Source organism: Atta colombica, unplaced genomic scaffold (genome assembly GCF_001594045.1).
Source record: "Atta colombica isolate Treedump-2 unplaced genomic scaffold, Acol1.0 scaffold238, whole genome shotgun sequence".
NCBI classification, from domain to species: Eukaryota; Metazoa; Arthropoda; class Insecta; order Hymenoptera; family Formicidae; genus Atta; species Atta colombica.
In genome coordinates this window covers 1169015-1191696 of record NW_017259336.1, presented here as the reverse complement: position 1 = coordinate 1191696, position 22682 = coordinate 1169015, and the positions used below count along the sequence as shown (strand labels likewise).

At 31.6% G+C, this 22682-nt stretch overlaps 4 protein-coding genes across 13 annotated transcripts in view; 3 read left to right on the top strand and 1 right to left on the bottom strand.

Moving 5' to 3' along the window:
• Positions 1 to 341: 341 nt before the first annotated feature.
• On the top strand, positions 342 to 2997 carry LOC108688702 (transcription elongation factor S-II-like). Of its 2 annotated transcripts, none has more exons than XM_018195052.1 (4): positions 342 to 592; positions 1298 to 1475; positions 1603 to 1955; positions 2506 to 2997. In XM_018195052.1, the coding sequence occupies exons 1-4, from the start codon at positions 524 to 526 to the stop codon at positions 2839 to 2841; spliced, it is 936 nt and encodes a 311-aa protein (XP_018050541.1). In that variant the 5' UTR covers positions 342 to 523; the 3' UTR covers positions 2842 to 2997. The 2 variants fall into 2 exon arrangements, with proteins under 2 accessions (XP_018050541.1, XP_018050543.1); XM_018195054.1 differs by having other exon boundaries at positions 587 to 603.
• Positions 2998 to 4968: 1971 nt separating this feature from the next.
• Positions 4969 to 6338, top strand: LOC108688725 (transmembrane protein 222). The gene is made up of 5 exons (XM_018195082.1): positions 4969 to 4995; positions 5076 to 5343; positions 5583 to 5793; positions 5857 to 5987; positions 6069 to 6338. The coding sequence occupies exons 2-5, from the start codon at positions 5213 to 5215 to the stop codon at positions 6148 to 6150; spliced, it is 555 nt and encodes a 184-aa protein (XP_018050571.1). The 5' UTR covers positions 4969 to 4995; positions 5076 to 5212; the 3' UTR covers positions 6151 to 6338.
• Positions 6339 to 7217: 879 nt separating this feature from the next.
• Positions 7218 to 9771, bottom strand: LOC108688721. The gene is made up of 2 exons (XM_018195079.1): positions 9450 to 9771; positions 7218 to 8140 (listed from the first exon to the last, which is right to left on the bottom strand). Exon 2 carries the CDS (start codon positions 8135 to 8137, stop codon positions 7688 to 7690), a length of 450 nt encoding a protein of 149 aa, XP_018050568.1. The 5' UTR covers positions 8138 to 8140; positions 9450 to 9771; the 3' UTR covers positions 7218 to 7687.
• A 467-nt stretch (positions 9772 to 10238) lies between these two features.
• LOC108688769 (WD repeat-containing protein 7) overlaps positions 10239 to 22682 on the top strand; it is a 15838-nt gene continuing 3394 nt past the window's right edge. The window contains exons 1-19 of one of the 9 annotated variants that reach the window (XM_018195161.1): positions 10239 to 10403; positions 11060 to 11237; positions 11320 to 11552; positions 11640 to 11782; positions 13908 to 14098; positions 14319 to 14464; positions 15723 to 15749; positions 16930 to 17020; positions 17311 to 17725; positions 17972 to 18192; positions 18354 to 18573; positions 18800 to 18914; positions 19028 to 19233; positions 19643 to 19780; positions 19944 to 20012; positions 20619 to 20720; positions 21508 to 21720; positions 21967 to 22231; positions 22434 to 22653. In XM_018195161.1, the coding sequence (XP_018050650.1) occupies positions 11073 to 11237; positions 11320 to 11552; positions 11640 to 11782; positions 13908 to 14098; positions 14319 to 14464; positions 15723 to 15749; positions 16930 to 17020; positions 17311 to 17725; positions 17972 to 18192; positions 18354 to 18573; positions 18800 to 18914; positions 19028 to 19233; positions 19643 to 19780; positions 19944 to 20012; positions 20619 to 20720; positions 21508 to 21720; positions 21967 to 22231; positions 22434 to 22653 (3180 nt within the window). In that variant the 5' untranslated portion in view covers positions 10239 to 10403; positions 11060 to 11072. Of the gene's footprint in view, positions 10404 to 10893; positions 10980 to 11059; positions 11238 to 11319; positions 11553 to 11639; positions 11783 to 13907; positions 14099 to 14318; positions 14465 to 14738; positions 14760 to 15722; positions 15750 to 16929; positions 17021 to 17310; positions 17726 to 17971; positions 18193 to 18353; positions 18574 to 18799; positions 18915 to 19027; positions 19234 to 19642; positions 19781 to 19943; positions 20013 to 20618; positions 20721 to 21507; positions 21721 to 21966; positions 22232 to 22433; positions 22654 to 22682 lie in introns of those variants that run through there. The other 8 variants (XM_018195164.1, XM_018195160.1, XM_018195163.1 and 5 more) reach the window with 8 other exon arrangements.

The window sequence follows — 22682 nt, the reverse complement described above, 5'->3', positions numbered from 1 at the left end:
GATTAGTCAATTCTTAGCTCGAATTAAAGTTGATAGAGAAATTTTTCACTTTTCACTTTTCCTAGGAAAACAGTTTCATGAATGGGAGCATTTAGAGGACTAAACAGTGAGCACTCGCTGTTATTGGTATATTCTTCTAGAACTAGAATTCTGATTGGATGAATTAAAAGAATATACTGATAACAACGAGTGTAACTGAACAGCCATTATAGATCCAGTGGTTACATAATTGATATCCAGCTCTATAAGGAATGCTGCAGCGGATGCTTTTTGCACTAGTTCAGTAAGTTCAGTTCAGCGATAACGAACAAACCTCGCAAAACAGTTGGAAAGCTGTTGTATTCTGCTGAACGTAGCCATAGCTTCGGGCGCGGGGCGCCTCATGTCGCGGGTTAACAACAATCGGCGAGACACGGTTAGACACGACCGTGAGAGTGAGCGTCAATAAAATTACGTTCGGCATTCACGCTTTTGTTGTTTATAACCATCTTCGTGTAGCAAACTGTGTGTTTAATCCCCGACGATGAGCGCCGAGGAAGAAGTGCTACGTATCCAAAAAAAGCTCAACAAAATGTCGAGTGGTGACGGGACGGTGAGTAATAAGTGAGTAAAATAAAGATCGCAGTATACTGAGATGCGCGCGCGCGCGTTAAAAGGAGTCTTTTAACGCTAGGAGAGCGCGCTTCATCTTTCAGTGATTCCGAGCATACGATTTCCAAATGCACAAAAAGCCGCGAACTTCTTGCACGGTTCATCTTTTCTCTCCAACGAGGAGAGAAAAGGAAGAAAGATAAACCGTGCAAGAACTTTAGTTAAAAAGAACAGACCTATGATTGCCAAGATATCATGGAAGCTTGTTTATCCATGGAATACTATTGCATGCTTACTCATTTTATATATTGTTTCAATTAAAAATAAAATCTTAAAAGTCTTTAATTTGATTCTTACATTGTGTAATTTTCATTATCTTTCAATGTTTATTTATTGCAAGATAATTTTTATAAATGTATTTTTGTTATAATTAAACTGAATCATTTAAAAGTCTTGTTATATGATTGTTTTCCTGATTATTTTTTGAAAAAAAAATCAAATCATATCAATGTTAATATCAATTTATTAAAATTATACTAAAACAAAAATTGCTTTACAATAACTATAATAGGCCTATTCTTTGTCATTGTACTTGATGGCACTAAAATATTCTATTTTGTTTTTGTCAAACTTCAAATATCTATTTTATTTTATTTACAAGTGTACACTAGTTATAAAAAACAAATCTTACATTTCGGTCAATCAGGGTCAAGAACAGGCTTTGGAATTACTTAAGATACTTCAAAAATTACCTGTTGACTTGGAGCTTTTGACTAAGACACGTATTGGAATGACAGTGAATGCCTTGAGAAAATCAAGTAGAGATGAGGAAGTTATTTCTTTATCAAAGACTCTTATTAAGAATTGGAAAAAGTTTTTATCGGGTATGTATAATGTAATTATTGTATAATGTAATTATGATATTTAAATGTAATTAATTTTCATATAGATATCTTTAATAATATTATATGCATAATTTAATTCTATTGTAATTTATTTGATTATTTTTAGGATCAAATAAAGAGAAAGATTCAACATCATCAAGTAGTTCAAAGAAGAAAGATGAGAAGCCAGATAAAGCGAAGGAAGAGAGTGATCACAAAAAAGAAAAAGATGTTATGGATGTCGATGTAAAAGTGAAGGAAGAAAAACCTTTCAAAGATATTCAAAGGAAACAGTCATCTTTTCCTGCTCCTATCACAACAGATGCAGTCAGATTAAAATGCAGAGAATTACTAGCGGCAGCTTTACATGTTGATGGAAAAGTTATCGATGGTTGTGCCAGTCCAGAAGAGTTAGCAGAAGAATTGGAAGAAGCAATCTATGCAGAATTTAAAAATACTGATAGCAGATACAAAAATAGGGTAATTAAACATATTATTTTATTTCATATATAAAATTTTTTCTGCCTCAGTAATCTAAATGTTTAGGACGCTCGCGTGGAATACTAGAGATCAGGGTTTGATCTACATCTCATTTTGAAGGAAAAAGATAGAATTTTTATGAAAAAAATATTGCTCAAATATTAATTTCAAATATTTTTTAGGATGTAAGGCTTTCTTTCCCTTCTTATTGTGCGTTCATGTGTATAATCCTAGAAACTTTGTTAAAATTTTTTTTCTTATGTACACTGCTGCCCAATTAAAATTGCAGCAATGGAAAAAACTTATATTGAACTGAAATTTATAAAATGGATAATAGAATAAAAATGAGCTGTACTTATAAGAAACATACCAGTTATACTTCTAAATTCCATATATCTTATATATCATAAACAATGTTTCATATAAATATCATTTCAATATCATGTCTTTTTTGATATTGCAATTTAATAGCAATTTAATCAGTATATAATGTAAATTTATGCTAAATTGCATTAATATATTTATAATTTTATATATTTGTTGAATACAGGTTCGCAGCAGAGTTGCCAATTTGCGCGATGTGAAGAATCCTAATCTCCGGACAAACTTTTTGGTAGGTGCGATCACGCCCGCTAGGTTAGCAGTAATGACAGCAGAAGAAATGGCAAGTGATGAGATTAAACAATTACGTGAGCAATTCAAGAAAGAAGCCATCAATGACGCACAACTTGCTACTGTACAGGGAACCAAGACCGATTTGCTCAAGTGTGGTAAATGCAAGAAGCGCAACTGCACGTACAACCAGGTGCAAACGCGTTCTGCCGACGAACCGATGACTACTTTCGTGTTGTGTAATGAGTGTGGAAATCGATGGAAATTCTGCTAAGCTATTGTTTCTTGATCTGTATTATGTCGTGACAAAATGTATATTTTAATCAGCTTGAAATTTAATATTTATAAGTTGAATTAAACATCATGATGTATATGGCGATTTTTTGTCGCATTATAAAAAAGGGAATTCTTTTCTCTTCAATTAACTGAATATAATTTTCGTATCTTTCAAATATTGTTAGCTTTTTTTTATCAAAAAATGGAATTACTCGCAACTTAATAATTATTAAATCTATAAAGATTTTACGATGTATCTGTTGTAAGTTGCATATAAATTTTATAGATTTTTTTTCTATTCGGAAACAATCAATTTCCTTTTGAACGATATATATATATATATATATAATAATTAAATTACACAGACTGTAAACAGCAGAGTACATTGTACATTGATTCATAAAGCATAGTGACATTCTCGAAGAATATGTTCCATAGCATTGTATTTATTGAAACTGCTCAATTAGATCAGAGCTTTGTGAAATTCTCAGGATTGGTAAAGATTAATATTTAAAACATGTTTTTTACCAACCTTGGAAAATCTGAATGCTTCTCAAAAATGGGAATATCTAATACAGGATGTCTCATAGGAATTGTTAAAACGAATCAGCTGTATTCATTTTTAAACGAATTAACTATATTCATTTTTTAACACAGGACATTTGGATTAAGAAATAGGAAAAATAAAATATTTTTTAATATAGGACATTTGACAGTTTCATTTACATAGAAAATAAAAACAATTGGAAGTGTTTGTATCATTTAAATGTTTATAGAAATACTAAATTTTGTCGATCTTAATAATATATATTTTTGAAATGCTAAATTCTTAATAGTATGTATTTTAGAAATTTAAAAACTAACATCTTTTTTGACCAAAAAAAAAGTATTTTTAAATTCCCGAAATATATATTATTAAGAATTTAACATTTCGAAAATAAGATTCACGACATATTTCATGTTTTTCAATTAAATAATACAAATATTTCCGCTTTACTTCCTTCATAAATGAAACAGACAAATGTTCTCTAATAAAAAGAATATTTTATTTTTCTTATTCGCTGTATGCATTTAAAAATGATAGCTGATTAGTTTTAATGACTTCTCATGGAATACTGTAGATGTATCTTTTAAGATACAAGCATAAACAATTTTACTTGATGTGCTTTTATTCTAATTGCGATTACTATCATGCTACGCGATTTTGATTGTATCTATCACTGTAAGTTTTCAATTATTCGTATGATAGTATAAATAGACTTACTTTGTCACTGTGCTGAAAAATTCGAATGTCTATAAGCGCTATAATAAATTGTCTCTACAAGTCTCTATATAAGAAATATACAGATACAATATAGTACAATACGAATCATTCGAGTTTTTTTTAAATTACCTTTCTATTCAAGTAATTCAATAATTACTTAAGCATATTTGTGAGTTTAAGGGGAATTTCAACGATATCTCTGTTTTACCAATAAAATGCGAAACATTACATACGTATTTTTATATATTATTACATCAATGATTGCGGTCAACAGAGATTCAACAGTTGTGAATCATAGAGTGCTTGAATGAGTGCTTGTGGTTCTTTTGCTTTAAAGAAAACAAAAAATCTTGCTTAAAATCAAAATAATGTTGGTGCAACCGGATTCAGAGGTATATTCGGGGAGATACTATTTGCGTCATTCTATTCTTGTTTTAATAATAATAAACGATGAAATTAGAACACAAATAGCTTATTTGTAACGCGTTTTTACATAAAACGAAAGAATCTGGCAGAAATAAGCATTGCCCCGCTCTGCTCCGAGAACCGATCGGAATTATTCAATTATTCCTTAGATTTCTCTATTGTCTTTAGGGGAAACTGAGTAATTCCGATCGAATTCATTTCGACTTGTTCCATAATAGATATTCCGGTATACCATTCCTATGGATGCGCAGTCGTTCAAGTAATGGTCGTTCTTGGACCCAACGCAAAAAACTAGATTTGTATCTAGGCCATATTCGTATATTATTACTAGTTGACCAGTTGACTGCCAGTACTGAAAATAGTTCCTGTTACGTATATACTACACTATATTGACAACCGGCAGAAATATACGAACATAACCCTTGTTAACATCCGTTTCTGCAAAGGATGGTAATGCACAAGGTATTTTGCGATACAAGCAAAAAAGGCCGTCTCTCTCTCTCTCTCGCTCTCTCTCATACACATCCTCTTTTCTTTCTCAGATTTCTTCGCTATAATATATGTAACGTATATTATAGTATTTCCATAATTTTCACGTATGCGACAGTTTTCAAGAATAGACCAATAAAAGCTCTGGGTTGCTCTTCACATGCTTGGGACTGCATTGCATTAGCGAATTATGAGAGATCCTGATCTATTGACAGATATTTTGGAGTTGTCAAATGATTCGCCCGAGATGGATCTCAGTATCCACCCGGAAAGACAAAGATTTCCTTTCTGTATCGTTTGGACCCCGTTACCCATCCTAACGTAAGTTATTCTAAATGTGTTCTTATCATAACCTCAATTCTATGTATTTAATATTTGTCAGACTAACAATGTTTATTATTATACATTAATATTAATCGTAAAATATGAAAATAATTCATGAAATATACGAATTTTTCATTTAAGTCAAGATTAATAAGCTAAATTTATTAATCATGCATTAATCATGCTAAATAAGTTATGGAGTTTGTATAGTTAATATAATTTACTTTATTTTCAAGATATATTCTACCTTTTATTGGACACATGGGTATTGCGACGTCAACAGGAGTAATAAGGGATTTTGCTGGTCCTTATTATGTTTCTGAAGACAATATGGCATTTGGTAAACCTACCAAATATTGGCAGCTTGATTATACCAAAGCTAAAGGAAGCATACAAGGATGGGATGCTGGTGTAGCAGAAGCTAGCGAAATTTATAAAACCAGAATGGTAACGAAATGAGAAGATAGAAAAATCTCTTATGTTTGCAATGCAAAATTAACTTTCTTACAGCATAATTTATGCTGTGATAATTGTCACTCACATGTGGCAAAAGCCTTGAATTTGATGTCGTATGGTAATTCGAACAGTTGGAATATGGTAAAACTTGCATTACTTATGTTACTTCATGGGAAATACGTCAGGTAAAAACAATGTCTATAAATTAAAAAGAAATTATGTATGTAATTTTTATTATTAATAATTATTTATTATGTTAATTTCAGTATTCTGGGTTTCCTTAAGACCTGGTTACCTTTCTGCATATTTGTTACAATTGTACTAGTATTAAGTTTATGTGTATATTAATTTAAGTCTATGTATATATTAATTACACATACATCGCTGTTTTAATAGAAAAGTGAGATATCGCAAAATTAGTAACTTTTCAGTAGAACATGTTTTAATTTCTAAATTAAAAAGTTTTAAGATAATGCATAACTTCACCATGTTACTATACTTTCAATTATACATATACCTCTATTATACTTTCAATTATATATATTTAAAATTATGTCAAAGTTTTTTGTAAATTCGAATACTGCATTCTAAACAAATTTTTTACTTGTCACTTTTTTTTATCAAAGTAGCTATATATACGTAATCAATTACAGATTTAACATGTCCATTTAATATATAATTCTATTTAAGATATATAATCTTTTCTCTAAATATCCTGTGAGAATTTAATACAAAAATAAAAATATCTTCATATATAAATAGCTTTTCTGAAATAGCGGTTTTTTTATTGCAGCTTCAGGTACAGATATTAGTTATAAAGAAATTTCATATGTCCAGAAAACTTTTGAAGGGAACCAAGTCATATTCTATTAGTAAATATAACATCTATTTACATTTGTCGCATGTAAATATAATTTATTTAATTTTTACAATTTAAAATACACATATACATTAACTATATATAAGCGTTATGTAGTAAAATTAAGTCTAAGATATACGGCTATATCTGACATCTATACATGGCTTCTCATAACATTATATTGTGTATGCTTAAAAAAATTTTATTATTTTTTACATTTTCTTTTATACGCAACTATATAATCAACTGTCTTCTTTTTAAAGCATTTCTTTTTAATAAAACATGTAAAATCAAATATAGGCTTTAATTACATGTGTAGTATTGTAACAATAATGGCAATGACACTTTTCCTTACGTGCAACTTAAATATAAAATATGTAAAAAATAAATTTTAATTTTAATAAAGTTCTTTTTTTTTGTAATTCAAGTCTGCAAACTAATTTTTTTTTAACAATTAAACATTCATGTATTAATTATTCTTGTAACTATTTAAAATGTTTCACGTTTCTATTTGTTCTTATATGAAAAATAGAAACGTTTTCGAAAAAAATGGCTTGTGTAAAATAGAAAGATCAAATTTAACTGCTACGTTTTCTATAACAGTGATACAACCTTTTTTTAAGGGCTATCTTCGAAGGAACATTTTCACATGTTTTATGCAAACTTCGTTTGCATAAAATAGAAAATATGGTTTTATATTTTTGGCTGTGAATCAGAGGACCACAAGTAGGCCGCAGGTTGCGCATCACTATACTATAGCATTATTATTCTACACGATATTTGCTTTTTTAAAATGAATTTTATTATATGTGTATATAAGATATGTGTAGCATTTTCAACCGAGCGAGTTTATACTTAAGTTGGATTAATGCTCTACTATTGACATATTCTACCAATAGGAGAGGAATCATGGAATCATAATTAATCCAACCCAGGTCAGTGCAAACTCTTATAGGCTATAAATTTGATTTGTAGAATTTACATTCTTATTACGTATGTAAAAATAAGATTCAAAAAAGTTTCAAGTCAGTCGGTAGTTCTGCTATCCATTTCTGTAATAACTCCAGTTTCAAGAGAGAAATCATAATTGTAATTCTGATTCTCTAATCTTTCAATGAAAGACATTATTTCGCTAATTCGTAGACTGTCTATCTCCAAATCACTATTCATGTTTCTTTGCAACTGTTTACATAATTTAAATGGTACATCACTTAGATAATGTGGAGCATCAAGTTGTTGAGTCAATTTTGGTAAATTACCATCTGATATTGTAGGGTTCATTGCTGTTCCATCAATAAATGGATATAATCTATTAGGATAAAGAGTATTGTGGTCACCAACATTAGGTGGTAAGGAGGGCCTCCTTCTTTCAATTACTATGAATTCATCTCCTAGATCTGTGGAAGGTCGTTCCTCTTGCTCATCCCTTTCAGGAGGTGAATCCTTGTGCTTCTTTTTGCCAAAGAGCCAAGACATTTTCTATAAAATATTTTTACTTAAAAATTTGTTCTAATTCTTTATTGTAAATAGATAATTGGATAATTCATTACAAAAAACTTACACATGGGACCTTAACCTCAGGATCATTGACCTCGACAACATATGTCAAAGTCAAGATCATCTGAGCTGTGTAAGTTTTTGTAAAGAATTGAACAAGTATAAATTAACCTACTACAGATTAATCTATTAAAGAAAGAACATAAATATAAATAAAGTTCTATGTGTTGATGAAACATCAACATATGAAACTTTATTTATAACATACTACTAGAACTGTAAGCACTTCTAAAATACTGTCTGCAAATCTCATTTTTAACTTTACAAGCGTTTTCGACGATGTTTTTCGTCAATCTAAATCTCTAACTTTTAAGTTTACAATGCCCGTTTCCATCAATGTAGATTAAATTTAATCTCAGGTCAATTTATTTTTCGTCTTTTTCCAATTCTAAATGAAGAGTAAATTGAATCAAGATTAAAATTAATTTGCATTGGTGAAAATAGACATAAGGCAAAGTAAGATTCTTCTTCTTAGAGAAAAAATGACCCTATTACAGAATCGCTATGGTCAGAATCGAAACATCCTATGCAACGAGTATAGTAATAAAAACTAATTAAAGGGGTTGGCAAACGTTACTTTTCAGTTACTTTGCCATTACTTTTTACAATAAATGATTTGATGACAATGTTGCAATTTTTTATGACAGTAACGTTAATTAACTAACACTAAAATTGTACTTAAATTAAAAGAGTTACTTTGAAAAGTACTTGTCATCAATATACATTATTGAAAAAAATTAATAAGTAACGTATAATGTTACAAGTAATAAGTAAAAAGTAACGCGTTACAAATTAGGAGTTTTTTTTAGTAACAAATGATTTTTTTCAATCTATTACAAGTAACGATTGACTTTTCTAACTCTGATGTTACCATTACCATCATAAAAAATTCACAATGTCATTAAAATCGTTATTATAATAAGACAACGATCAATAAAGTAGCGGCATTACAAGTAACGCATTATTTCAACCCTGTTAAAGAGTAAAAATTTTAGTGAAAATATAGATTCATGAGTGACATAAAATTAAATGCGCATTTAAAGTCGATCATTTTCCAAAAATATAGCAATGATGCAACACTCGTTGCTTGCGGTGAACTCTGGCAAAGTAAGATATTGTTTTACAAAAATTTTTTAGTCTTTGAAAGATTAAATAAGCTCTGCATAATTGTGAAGAAAAATTACGAATTGTTATAAGATGTATGTAAGGGAAAATTGCAGGATTTACTTACATGGAGGTTAAAAAGAAAGCGCACTTATATCACATTCAATAAATGGCCCATACCATTTATATCTGCTTTTTTATTACTGCACTAAACTGCACCAGAATTCTCTTTCTTGTGTTTCCGTCAAATATTAAATATATACCTATTCCACTTTAAATTCCAAAAGTACATTAGTTCAGCCCAGGTCAATTACAAAGAATTGACCCCATAATGTTTACTTAAGTATTGTTTGTTTTGTTTTCTCGGGAGCTGCCCGGGATTGCTCCGAACGAGCCCAACTTGAAATCACTTGAAATGTATTCGCACTACGACATACGATGTCCGTCATTCATCGTTATGGGTCGATTTACGGACTTTAATCGACTGATTAGTCCATTGACCAATCGCATTTTGATCATGTTATCCAATTGCATCGTAGATCTGTTCACATTTGTACTTTTTACATTCAGCATCTTCGCTTTCTCTCTTTTCAACACCCAAATATGTATTTATTTCATTTTAAGTTCAAAAATTTTTGGATATTCAAGCAAACAGATCTATAGCTCTGGGTTGCATTCGGATTCCTACCCGGATGCTCCTTAGGTGTCATGTCGTTCTTGTTTAACGTTCGGTAAACAACAAAGATGATATGACATCCGGGGAGCATTCAGGTGGAAATCCGAACGCAGCCCTGCGTGGCCAGTTGTAGGGACTTTTGAGACGAAACAGCTGATTGCTCTCGATAGCACTGTCCCCACTATCCGATCAATGGCATCGTCCTTGCCCCTCGGTATTCGATCGATGAGTCTTGATACTTCTTGTCACTCTTGGTACTTGTGGTACTTGGTAATGATTAGTGATTATCAGTGAATTCATCACTGTCATTAGTGATGGTTGCAAAAATGCAGTAAAGATTTAGGCGATTTTCGATAGATATCGCCAATTGTGACATTTCAACAGGTTGTCAGCGATTAACTCGCGGTAATTATTTCCCTGCCTGGTTCCGTATCCATACGATTATTGTCAGTTTCTCGAAGGCATACATAGTATATGCATCCTTATCGTCAGCAGCAATAGCACCTCATGACTTGTGACATCTTACCGTGATGTAGCAGACGCCTCTAATCACTCAATCAGCTCCCCTCGCCAGTTTAATGATTTCGAATAAATTCAATAAATATGATTTCACGCTTATCAGCTCGTTATATCAAACGCATCCCGTGATCTTACCTTGGTTTCTCTAATTGGTTTCATCTCACCAGTTTTATGTTTGACGCATCGCGTCAGGTAGTCATAGTTGTCAAGTTTGTCATTGTATTGTGTGGTTACCTTTGCCCGTTTGATATCAATATTGCAATTGTGTATTTCAGCTCGGAATGTAATTTACTGCTGGAAATTATCTTTCCCGCTTTGGACATTGTTCTGATTGACAGCCCAGAGATATGTGACTGACAGTATTTATTTTGAAACAATTGTTCTAACATTTAATTTTCCAAGCCAACTCTTTTGTAATAAATTATATATTTACTTTCTGGTTTGTGATAAAGTTATGTTTTGGTTAGTTGATCTCAGAAATATTAGCATTGAACAATAAAATATACAGATTTTATTTATTGCAGTATGGTAATTATTTTCAGATTGTCTGCAAAGATGACCGCAGGAACCAGTTTAGTGGTACCCATAGTACTGTGGGGACGCATAGCACCAACCCATTGTATTTCTTGTGTCTACTTGTCTCGGGATCAAAAGACTTTGGTAACAGGATGTTATGATGGACAAATATGTCTGTGGCAAGTGGATCCAGAAACATTAAAGGTATATATAGAATAGATAATAAAGTTGCAGAAAGTTTAATCTTTCATTCATTATTGATTTGTTAAAATGGTTTTTAATATAGATGACTCCGAGATGCCTGCTGGTTGGACATACTGCTCCAATAATGTGTCTTAGTCGAGCTAGTGTCATAATGGAGCAAAATTTCATCGTCAGTAGCAGCGAAAGTGGAGAAATGTGCACTTGGGATCTAGTCGATGGAAAGTGTCGTGAGGCAGTGAAACTTAATAGCGTTCATACACAAATGTTGCCCTATGTTTCCGCAGGTGGAGAGGATGTCAGATTATTTTGCTCTGGGTAGAAATAATATTAGTATATATGTTACAATATTAATATTGCATTTTTCAAGAATACATGTATATACGTCTTTTTTTTTCATTTTAGATACTATCCCGAGGTTTTAGTGATGGATCCGTTCAGTTTAGAAGTGCTGTTTACCCTGAGTTCCCGCGTCAATCCAGACTGGATTAGCGCCTTGCACGTTTTGCGGCCGGCCAAACGGAAAGGTCGGTTCTACGTGCATACAAGTTAGTTACACTCCATCACACCTACGCTTTATACCATCAACAGCTACCTTCTTCAATTTCACTGCCAACAGATACTGTATAAAGAGAAATCGCAATGTAGCTTGAATTACAAATTTGTTTTTAAAGTTTAGCGCGAGAATTTGATTTGAATCTTTTATCTATTGCTATATCTAAAATTATTTTCTTTCTATTTCTAATAGTTTTTATATAGTCAATACTCAATATTTTTTACATAAAGAAAAATTCAGTAACGCGAAACAGTATCTCTTGGTGTTTCATTATTTTGTAAACTTATGTGATCCTTTTTAAAATTTTTGAAGAATTTTAAGTAAAGAACTGTGGATATACTTAGCGGTAAAGTTTCTCCTTTTCAATTGTGTCTTCGATTGATTTTTGTGTCTGATGAATGAAATTAAGTTGAATAATAATTCTTATAATGATTATACTAGTATGATTTTAAAGCAACTAACAATATTTGAGGTACCTGTACAAATATTTCTTTTATATTTAAGATTTTCTTAGGATTTTCTTAGGATAATCTGCTATTTTATCATTCTTTTATTAAGCAATTAACCTCAAGAAGCTTTATGTTTTGGATATAAACAGGAATTGTTTTTTTTTTTTCATCAATATGTTGAGCTATTATTTTTTTATAATCTATTACTCAATTTTACGTGCGCGAGTAAAGTCATTTACATTATATCTAGTTTGATAGTAGCAATTTTATATATCTAATATTTTTGGATTGATCACTTAATAACAGTTACATTGTTGCAGCATGTTAATGAAACCGGACACATATGTCAGCGCTAATGCGTTGGCAGTCGAGGCTGTATCACTTCTTTCGTTTATTTTTTTTTTTCTTAATCATGATTCACACATCTCTTTGCAAATTATCAAACAATATAATCATTAGTACTAACTCGTTTCATTTTTCTTCTTTTTAAATTAACATAGTACCCATGAAACTATCCTGTTACTCATATATGAATGTCATCTATATCTATGCACATTGCATTTCATTACACTTTCATAACACTTTCACCTGGTGTACTATGTTTCTATCTCTATTCGTAAGTATATATAAAGTGTGTGTGTGTGTGTGTGTGTGTGTGTGTGTGTGTGTGTGTGTGTGTGTGTGCGCGCGCGCGCGCGCGTGTATGTATGTGTGTGTAATATTATAATATAATCTATACACGCGTGCAACATTTAAGTTGCACGCTCTATTGATAAATTTAATCTCCCGTATCATTGTGACAATTAAAAACATATGATTAATGTTTTAAATCATATTGAATACTTCATTGAACAAAAAAATTATTTAATAAGTGAAAAATATATTATAATTGAAATATATATTTTTTCTATCCCTTTTTCTTGTAATTTATAAGAGAGTTTTGGATGAAATGCTAGTGTTTATAGCTTTAAATGTAATTCGCCCTAAAATTAATTTCTAATTTTTATAGCGCTTTTTATATTTATAGTTATGCTAGAATGTTAATTGATAGTCAATATTTTCTTATTAATTGTATGTGGACTTATAAAATCATTATACATAAAGTCAAACTAATCGTAAACAAAGATCTTGAAGTAAATTAAGGATAGGACTGTTCGCAAAAAATACAAATATCAATATCCATTAAGCAATTGTACATATTAATACTCTTTTAATTAATACTCTTTTAATCATTAAAATAAGATTTCGCTTAGTCAAATTAAATAAATCAAATACAATAATTTTTTCTGCATAACTGGAATTAAGCATGACTTTGCTGTAATTTAATGCGTATCGCTTTTTACTCCATAAAAACATCTGGCATGTACGCGTAATATAATACGCTATACGTATACAGAATTATTATCGCTTCACGAATATTATATTGTTTATCTATGTAGAATAATGCTATCTTTAATCCTGTGACATTACTTTAGCTGCTTTATTCAATCTGACAAATATTTATTTGTAAATTAATTATATTGATTAATTGAATTGCTGGCAAATTTTTTTATTATTAGCGAACAACAAAATTGTTCGAATTCCTAACGAAACATTCTATCGCTTCAATTGCTACAATGCTCTCCTAGATTTATTTAACGCGCAACAGGCGCTTCCATTCGTTTAAAGACGACGTCGTATTGGCTCTGACAACAACGGGCACAGTCAAGGTGTGGACGCTTTTGGGACACGAAAATCGAAACAGCGAGCCTTTATACGAGCATGAAAGCAAACAGATCCGCTGCTTGAATGCGCTTGCGATGACTTGCTGCCCCTATAATCAGAGAACAGTGCTGATTGTATGCTCTAAGTATTGGCAGGTAATTACTATTGTACTTACTATTGTACTTATCATCAAATATATAATTAGACTTTTAGTTTTATTATAAAAATTAGAGATTACATCAAATCAGATTAAATAATTTCAAGAATAGAATTTCAGCATCAGACGTTTTTTAAAACGTTTTATGTTAATTGGCATCTGTTATATAATCAAAAGCTGCCTTGATACTGCAATATATCATTGGAATAATTTTATAGATATTTGATGCCGGTGATTTCTCGGTTCTTTGCTCGATAACTGCCCCACGTGGCGAACGTTGGATGGCAGGTGATTTTTTGGCGGCTGATAGGGTCATCCTGTGGAGCGATGAAGGTCATGGATATTTGTATAAACTTCCAGCAAAGTACGTACTGTTTAACACAACGTACGCGATAAGTTTCTACGATAAATGCCACTGATTGTCGAGTATATTTTAGAAATATTTTTTAAACAATTTGGTTTTTTCTCCCTAATTGATAGTAACGTTGCTCGACAAACGAATTAATTTTTTCTCTCTCTCTCTTTCTCTCTCTCTCTTATACCTCAATTTAATATTTTCAATTGAGTGACATAACGTAACAAATTCAATACGCGAATATTGAATTTTATTGATTAGCACATCCCTTTATTGCTTCTAGGATTCTGGTACAACTTGACAGGTAGTTTATTTCCGCGTATATATATATATATATATAAGTATTAAAATTCTTTTGCAAATAATATCTAACAATATTTTTGTGTGAAAAAAAGAGTATTAATAGTTTAGTAGCATGATCATGGTTACTAAAGTGCACTTTATTGATTTTATGAAGCAGTTTATAGCGATTAACAAATGCTGAAATAGCGATTTAAATAGCTAAATACTTCATCATAATTTACGCGATACATCTTTAAGAAATAATTTCATAGATGTTTCACAGCTGTTATTTTAATCTTTAATACTTTACGTGTATGTGAATAATAAGTGACATAAAAAAATATCGCCAAAATTACTCTGAATTTCTAGCATATTTTTAGTATATTTAACTGTGTTAGGCGCGTTAAGTTGAAAATAAGTTCTCTACTTTCAATCATAAGGCTGAATGCTGTAGAAGCACTCGCTGGCAATGCACACGTTCAATATTTTATTTTTTACCTTGTTTGTAACCATTTATCATACGCCTACATATTCAGAGTTACATTATTGTTTACTAAAATCCCGCACATTTAATAACCCGATTTCATGAAATAAAAGAAATAACGCATCTTTTGTCTTCATTATTCCATTTGACTTCTATAAGACATATAAAGAATATTTCGAATGTAATTTTTACACATAAGTTGATAATGAAAGAGTATAATTAATAAGTATTAATAAAACAATATAGACTTGAACGATGATCAATTATTAATTAAATATAGTTGTTTTATGTATTTTATTCTTCCATATGAAAATAATTATCGAGTTCCTCTTTGGGGGAGTTTTGTGGGATTCGGGGTAGTTTAGCATTTGGCTGAAAATAGCACAGAACACAACTTTCGTCCACGTACATGAATTAACAATTAACACAATATCTTTTACGGTGATGTCTTTTTCATATTATTCACATCTACTGCATTCTACGCGGGATCTGGTGTTCTAGCAAGCTGAAGGGCAAGGCTCTCAGCAGGTAACCCGCATTATCACTTGTACATGTTCTTCATACTGTTCTCTCTTTTTATTTTCCTCTTCGTCTCTTTATGTTATTCATTTTTGTCCATTCTCCTTCATCTTTCTCTTCGTAAACACAATAATTTGCTTTCTTCTTTGGGACAAGGTGATAATAAATTTAGTAGAATAGTATCGTGAATTTTGAATTACTCGTATTGATGTCATTGGTAAAGTTACAGTGTACAAATTCATCAAATTTCACGTTTTGTTTTAACAAGTTGTATTACATTATTAATGACGCTCCTAAACACCCGATGGTATTTTCATCTTTTCTCATTTTCTCATTTTTATAATGAATATCAGGAATTCTTATTTACATACAAGCCTTTACATACAAGCTCGTACATATTCGTTTGTATACTTTCGTTATATGTTCTGCAGTATAGTACACGAGACACGCGTGTAATCGTGTCCATCATAATCCTTGACAATCCTTAATCGCAATTCAAACAGATAATATAGATGAGGTGAAAGAAGGTAAATGCGAGGAAGAATTATTGCCATATTTCATTACTTATGTTCTCATATTCTGTTTGCTTTAAGTTGCTTTGCACTGTTATTATTAACTGTGCGATTAATATTAATGTAATAACGACGTGACACAAAGGTAATTCGTTTGAAAAAAAAAAAAAATGTTTTTCTGAGAGCAAAATATTTCAGTATTAAAAAATCAGTGCAAATAAATGGAAGAAGATATATATATTTTGTATTTTCAAGTTTATAATTTTTTTCTTTCTAGCACAAAAATAATTCTGACTATTTTAATTTTAAAGTATTAATATTAAAAATATATGTGCCAAGTTTTGACCTTTTTTATTTCTACCTTTGTGTATCGTTTATAATGATCTAAAAATCTGCTGTTGCTTTGAAAAGACGTTTACTTACAGCGTTTGCTTACTATTAAACCTAGTCAGCAAATAGACACGCATATTTGAAATTGCAATATGAAGCTTATGCAATGTGAAAAGATAATTACTATTCTTGGACACGTTTTCGAATATGTATCTCTAATATATAAAAGATTTAAATGCATTTGGCAATATTCTCTTAACTATAACATATAAAAAACAATGTCCATGAATAGTATTTTATTTAGATATAGAGATGAAAATAATGAATCTTCTTTTTATAATATACAGTAGCGTCGCGGATAATAAGGACTTTCACACCGCCAGTGCAGAGTACGATCAACCATATCTGTACTGTACATTAATGCAACCTGGAGATAAGGTAAGAAATTTTGTTTCCATATATTAATAATAATAAACATTCGTGTATCCTTGATAATTTTATTATACGCATCTTTTGATGTTTCATGTTCAATTTTAAAACTCTATATAATTTCTTCTTTTATTCCTCAAAGTTTCTTTTGTCTTAGAAATTTTGGATTCTAAAGATTGCTAGTCGTAGAATGCTCATACATAACATTCTCAATTTCTTTGCTTCCACTTTTCTCGATTTCTTCTAATTTTTACGTATTTTCTAACATACACGAATTTTCATCTTCTATGGTGGTTCAGCCTCTTTCCTGCCCTCCGGCCATGCGACTAGTTACCGTGCAGCGTCAAAACAAGACTTTAAAATATCTGTTACGTGGAGATAGCGAAGGTGTCGTTATCCTATGGACAGTACCGGAGGTGACAACGCAACAACTCGCCCAAATCTGTCAGAATGATGGATCATCACCACCAGCATTGTCACCGACTGTGAAGACGAGCCTCACCGCTGCCTGGGACGCAATGAGGCCGCCTCCTGTAGGGATACTTGATCAGTTGGATACAGGCGATGGTCATGGCATCAAGCTCACAGCTTGCATATACTTGCCTCAACAAAGTCGGCTGGTCGTTGGTCGTGAGGATGGTAGTATCATTATTGTCCCGGCGACGCAAACTGTAATGCTTCAGCTACTCCACGGCAATCATCAGCAATATGATGGTACCGTATTTTTATTATTTCTTTAATTAAATTTATATTTTAAATATCGATAATGATGAATCTCTCTAACAATAAGCTACATATTTATTATTTCACGATACTTGTACAATAAATTAACACGACACAATATAAAAATAATAATAATAATTAAAAAATAAATTATTTAAAATGTAATAACACTAATAGCTACAACTCACTTTAATATCAGAATTTTTTTGAATTTTTAATTGTTCTTTATATATTCAGATTGGCCACCACATCAAGTTCTGCTGGGTCACTCGGGACGAGTAAATTGTTTACTTTATCCTCATGGTGCAGCACCTCGTTACGATCGTACTCATCTCGTTTCTGGTTCTGTGGACTTTGCTGTTTGCCTCTGGGATTTATATGCCGGCACGTTAATCCATCGATTTTGCGTTCATGCCGGTGAAATCACGCAACTGATGGTGCCGCCTGATAATTGCAGTGTACGATTATTTGTTTATTTTTATCATAAGAATTTACAATGATTTAATTTAATTAATTTTAAACTGCTTCAATGTTAATCCATAAGAAATATCTGCTAAAATTTGCTAAAAATTGATTAATGTTTAATTTACAAAAAATTACGTATTCTTATTTTATGCAGCCTAGGATACAAAAATGCGTTTGCAGTGTTGCATCGGACCACAGTGTTACATTGCTCTCATTAGCGGAAAGAAAATGCGTTGTGCTTGCTTCACGACATCTTTTTCCAGTTGTAACTATCAAATGGAGGCCATTAGATGATTTCATGATAGTTGGATGTTCAGACGGTGCTGTATATGTCTGGCAAATGGAAACTGGTCATTTGGATCGCGTACTGCACGGTTTGTTTACTCCATACTCATTGATTTCAACTACTGAATATTTTTCATAATTTTTTAATCTTTCAATACTTCGGATTTTTCAAATTTTTACTTCTTCAGAGTTTTGAAAATATTTATTATGTTACACTCTGTCTTAAATTTTGTTATATTTCTATATTTTAAAAATTGTACATAAAATTCACGCGCGCACGCAGGGACAGCGAATTGTATATTTTTTTTCTTCTAGGCATTATTGCGGAAGAGGTGCTCTATGCTTGCGACGAGAACACTATAGCGGCAGCCGGCGGATCCGCCGCCGGCGGTGAGTTGGGACTAGCTAATCCTGCCGTGCATTTTTTTAGGTAAATGAAATCTTGCTGCATGAATGGTGAGAATCTTGCGTGTTCTTCAGCGAAGTAAAGCCTCCGGGATAACGTTCTCCGACGTTACAGTCCATTCGATTTTTACTTCTCAGGGGCTTGCGTCATCGGAATTTATCGGCGATCAGACATGCGACGCAAAGAGGACTGCATCAATTGCAACAGCTACATGGTGGACATGGTCCCGACCATGGGAGTCAAATAAAAGCCAAAGGTTCGCCACTGATGATTCAAGGATTCAGAAGTAATCCGAAAGATCCGGAAAGTCATATTCTATTTTTCGACATAGAAGCGCTGATAGGTATGTAATTATTATATTTCACCTCTTATCACTTCTTTTAGAAAAATTGAACTTTTTTTCTATCTGTGTAATTCTTCTTTTATTTATTTTAGAGCAGCCGTCGATAACCTTTACCTTGAACAAATTATCCGTTGATCGTCCTTCGTTAAAAAGTTATTAACAAAAAAAGTTTAAAAAATAGTCTCTTTTCTACTACACAAAACAAAAATTCTCTGCTTTAAAATATATTTTACGATTTTCCACGCGAAGTGATTCGGGATCGTGACCTTGACATATGTCAAGATCAAGGTTATCGACGGCTGCTTCCCTTTTGTCCAGTTTTACCTTCACTTTTTAATCTTTGCACTGTATACTAATTTATATTAGAGCATCAGTTGTGATGATAATTTAATTTCTTTTTTCATTGCAGTACAATTACTCAGCGATGAGTATGGTGCCATGTCGCCTGGTTCCTTAGAAGCACAAGGACTTATTTCCGCCGCCGAATATCAAAAAGTTGCAGCACTCACTCAGTCCGCTAGTCCCGATGCTCATAAGAAAATTGTTGGTAAGGATCTTATCATATTACTCTGAATTATTAAATTTTATTATTATGATAAAATATGTTATATTTTAAAATATACTATTGTAGATAGGTACATCATTTCTTCGCAGTTTTATCCGTTTAAAAATAAAGTATTGAACTTCTCTATTAATCTATCCTTTTGTAGACTTTTTTGGTCGCGTCAAGGATAAGGCGGGTGATGTTGAACGAATATTGAAGGAGAAGGATCGTCACGGTATCGTGTTTTCTTATTGTTAACTTGTTATTGTTCTAATTGTCAACTTTTTTCATACAGTAATATATGTTTTAATTCACTGTTTACTTATTTTTTCATCTTAGTATCTTAAAATTTTTATGTCTCACATCGTTGAATTTTTTTTAATTCAAGTAATTATAAATTTCTCTTCGCAAATTTGGTTACTATACTAGATTAGTGCATACTAAAAGCTGCTTAAAATTAGAGAAATTAAATGCATCATTTTTTTTAACAATTAAATATTCGGTAATATTGTCATGTTATTTAACAGAATGCGTATGTTTATTTCATTATCGAAGTTGAGATTATGTCATTGCATTTAGATATTTTATATAATAGCTTTTAGTGTGCACTAATCCATTGGTGAGAATGATACTTTTCTAATTCACCATCATTCTTTTCTAATTCAAATGTAACTTGAGATTTCTCATTTTTCTTTAGTAAGGGTTTTAGTATTAATGTTTCTTATTTTTCTTTAGTAGTATTAATGTTTTTTTTAGACTGGTTCAGTTCGATCATCGGTAGATATTTTCTTGTACTATTTTTCGATTATCGTGCTATCTAAAGACAGATTTTTTTCTGTAGGTATATTGGCTAAGATGAAGGAGGGTGCAGAGAATGTGCATACTAAATTACAGGCCAAAGCGGAAAGCGTCGGCCTCAAGCCGTCGACATTTGACGGCAAAGGTTAGACATGTATCTTTGACAACGACAAGTTTTTATAGTTCATGATTACAGTGTGTTTCGCACGAATTTATTTTGTATTTTAGAATTCCCATTTACACTTTATTCTCACATCAATAGAAGTCATAGTTAATTTCTTCAAAGCACTAAATAATCCCCTTATCATCGATCCCTATATTCTCTACATTATGTTTTTAACAATTCCATTATTACTAAATACCAAGTCGAGAATCATCAAAGAGATGAATCATTACTATTAAGATATAGCTTTAATTTTATAGATATGTACGCTTATAAAAGCCTATAAACAGAATTTAATATATATCTTCACTGAGTTATCACTTGCTTCTCTTTAATATAATAATTGATTGTGATGCGTCTTTTTCCATTCAAAGATTATAAACAGGGTGTCTGGTAATCTCATCGTACGTTTGCATTTAAATTTGGCGGTAGGCTAGGAGAAGTTTATTTGATCTTTAATAATTAATTTCTCATTAATTATTTCGAAAATCGCAAAATGATACAGAACTTTTCAACTCGATTTAGTTGGTTCTACTTTTCCACAAGAATACTCCGGTTTTTATCAGACACCTTGTATATTAGCTATTTATGCGTGTGTTAATAGTGAGTATATTTTAGGAATTGTATTTGATGAATTTTTATCATTACATTTATATTTATTCTTTTATATAATCTTGTTTTTCAGTTGCATTACATCATAGCTGTTTTTGCTGTTTTGTTAAATATTTTTAAAAATTATTGCACTGTTTATATTTATTTGATTTTGCAGGCGACAGTTGGAATAACAGCGATGCGGCGAAGAATAATTTAAAGCGAAACGGTGCATTCAGTGAACCAAATGCAACGATGGAAGTAGCGCAGTTGCTTTTGAGTCTTCTGCACGCCTGGGGCATGGATCCAGATTTAGACAGAGTTTGCGAAGGAAAGTTGGGTTTACTGCGACCTATGGTTCCTGTTTCATTCGGAGTGCTATCCAAAGGAGGTATGTCTTAATGTGAAATTGTGCAATGTATATTATTTAAAAATAACCATCTGCTACAATTTATTACATATAGTCATGATTTTAAAATATTTGAAAAAGATTTGTTAGTCTAGGCTCTAGTTTCTATTCATTTACATTATATGTACAAATAGTAATTATTCTTTATTTAATGTAAAATATATTTACAATAAAAAAGTATTAAACATTTTTTGTCAAATAAAAAAAAAATATATATATATATTGCAGGTTATATGTCACTGTTATTACCAACTTGGCAGACGCAGCTCGAGCCAGTCGGTGAACCTGCAACTCAATTGGAGCAACGCTTGCCCGCTGAACTAGTTAGGCAAGAAAGGCTCACTAGAGCATTCACAGCGAGAGCCCATTGGGAATTATCGACAACCTTAACGAGTAATCATTTATTGGCAGTAGTTGCTTTATCGAATACTTTAATGTCGATGAACAATGCAACATTTGTACCTGAGCAAGAACGAAACCGCAAGATGCATAGGTAAATTAATATATCTTTAAAATGATCAAACTATGAATAACACTAGAATGCAGTTAATCATTCCTAATTATTGTGTATTTGATTCTTATTTCAATATAATTTATAGCATGTTTATAAAAAAGAAAATTTAAATCTGATTGTACATAAAGATATATGAAAAAAAAGTTTGAAAAATAAATTTTAATAAAACCGATTTTTAAAGGCCGGGTAATAGAAGTGCAGTAAACTGGAATAAGACAGAGGAGGAAAATGAGGAAATGTACACAGTACAACAAGCGCAGATCAAACAGGGTTGGTCTCTCTTAGCTACCTTACATTGTGTACTGTTGCCTGATAAAGTTGCGGCACAGGGTGGCGCGAAGACCTTCAAACGTCCACAAGTAGAGATGATGGCACGAAGATGGCAACATCAGTGCGTGGAGGTTTGTTGCTAAACTATTGAGAGAGGGGG

Excerpts from the sequence above, each read along its gene's own strand:
- LOC108688702 (XM_018195052.1), top strand. The coding sequence starts at position 524 with ATGAGCGCCGAGGAAGAAGTGCTACGTATCCAAAAAAAGCTCAACAAA. Across the intron at positions 593-1,297 it reads TGTCGAGTGGTGACGGGACG|GGTCAAGAACAGGCTTTGGA; the intron begins GTGAGTAATAAG and ends TCGGTCAATCAG. Across the intron at positions 1,956-2,505 it reads ATAGCAGATACAAAAATAGG|GTTCGCAGCAGAGTTGCCAA; the intron begins GTAATTAAACAT and ends TGTTGAATACAG.
- LOC108688725 (XM_018195082.1), top strand. The coding sequence starts at position 5,213 with ATGAGAGATCCTGATCTATTGACAGATATTTTGGAGTTGTCAAATGAT. Across the intron at positions 5,344-5,582 it reads ACCCCGTTACCCATCCTAAC|ATATATTCTACCTTTTATTG; the intron begins GTAAGTTATTCT and ends TTTATTTTCAAG. Across the intron at positions 5,988-6,068 it reads CTTCATGGGAAATACGTCAG|TATTCTGGGTTTCCTTAAGA; the intron begins GTAAAAACAATG and ends TGTTAATTTCAG.
- LOC108688721 (XM_018195079.1), bottom strand. The coding sequence starts at position 8,137 with ATGTCTTGGCTCTTTGGCAAAAAGAAGCACAAGGATTCACCTCCTGAA.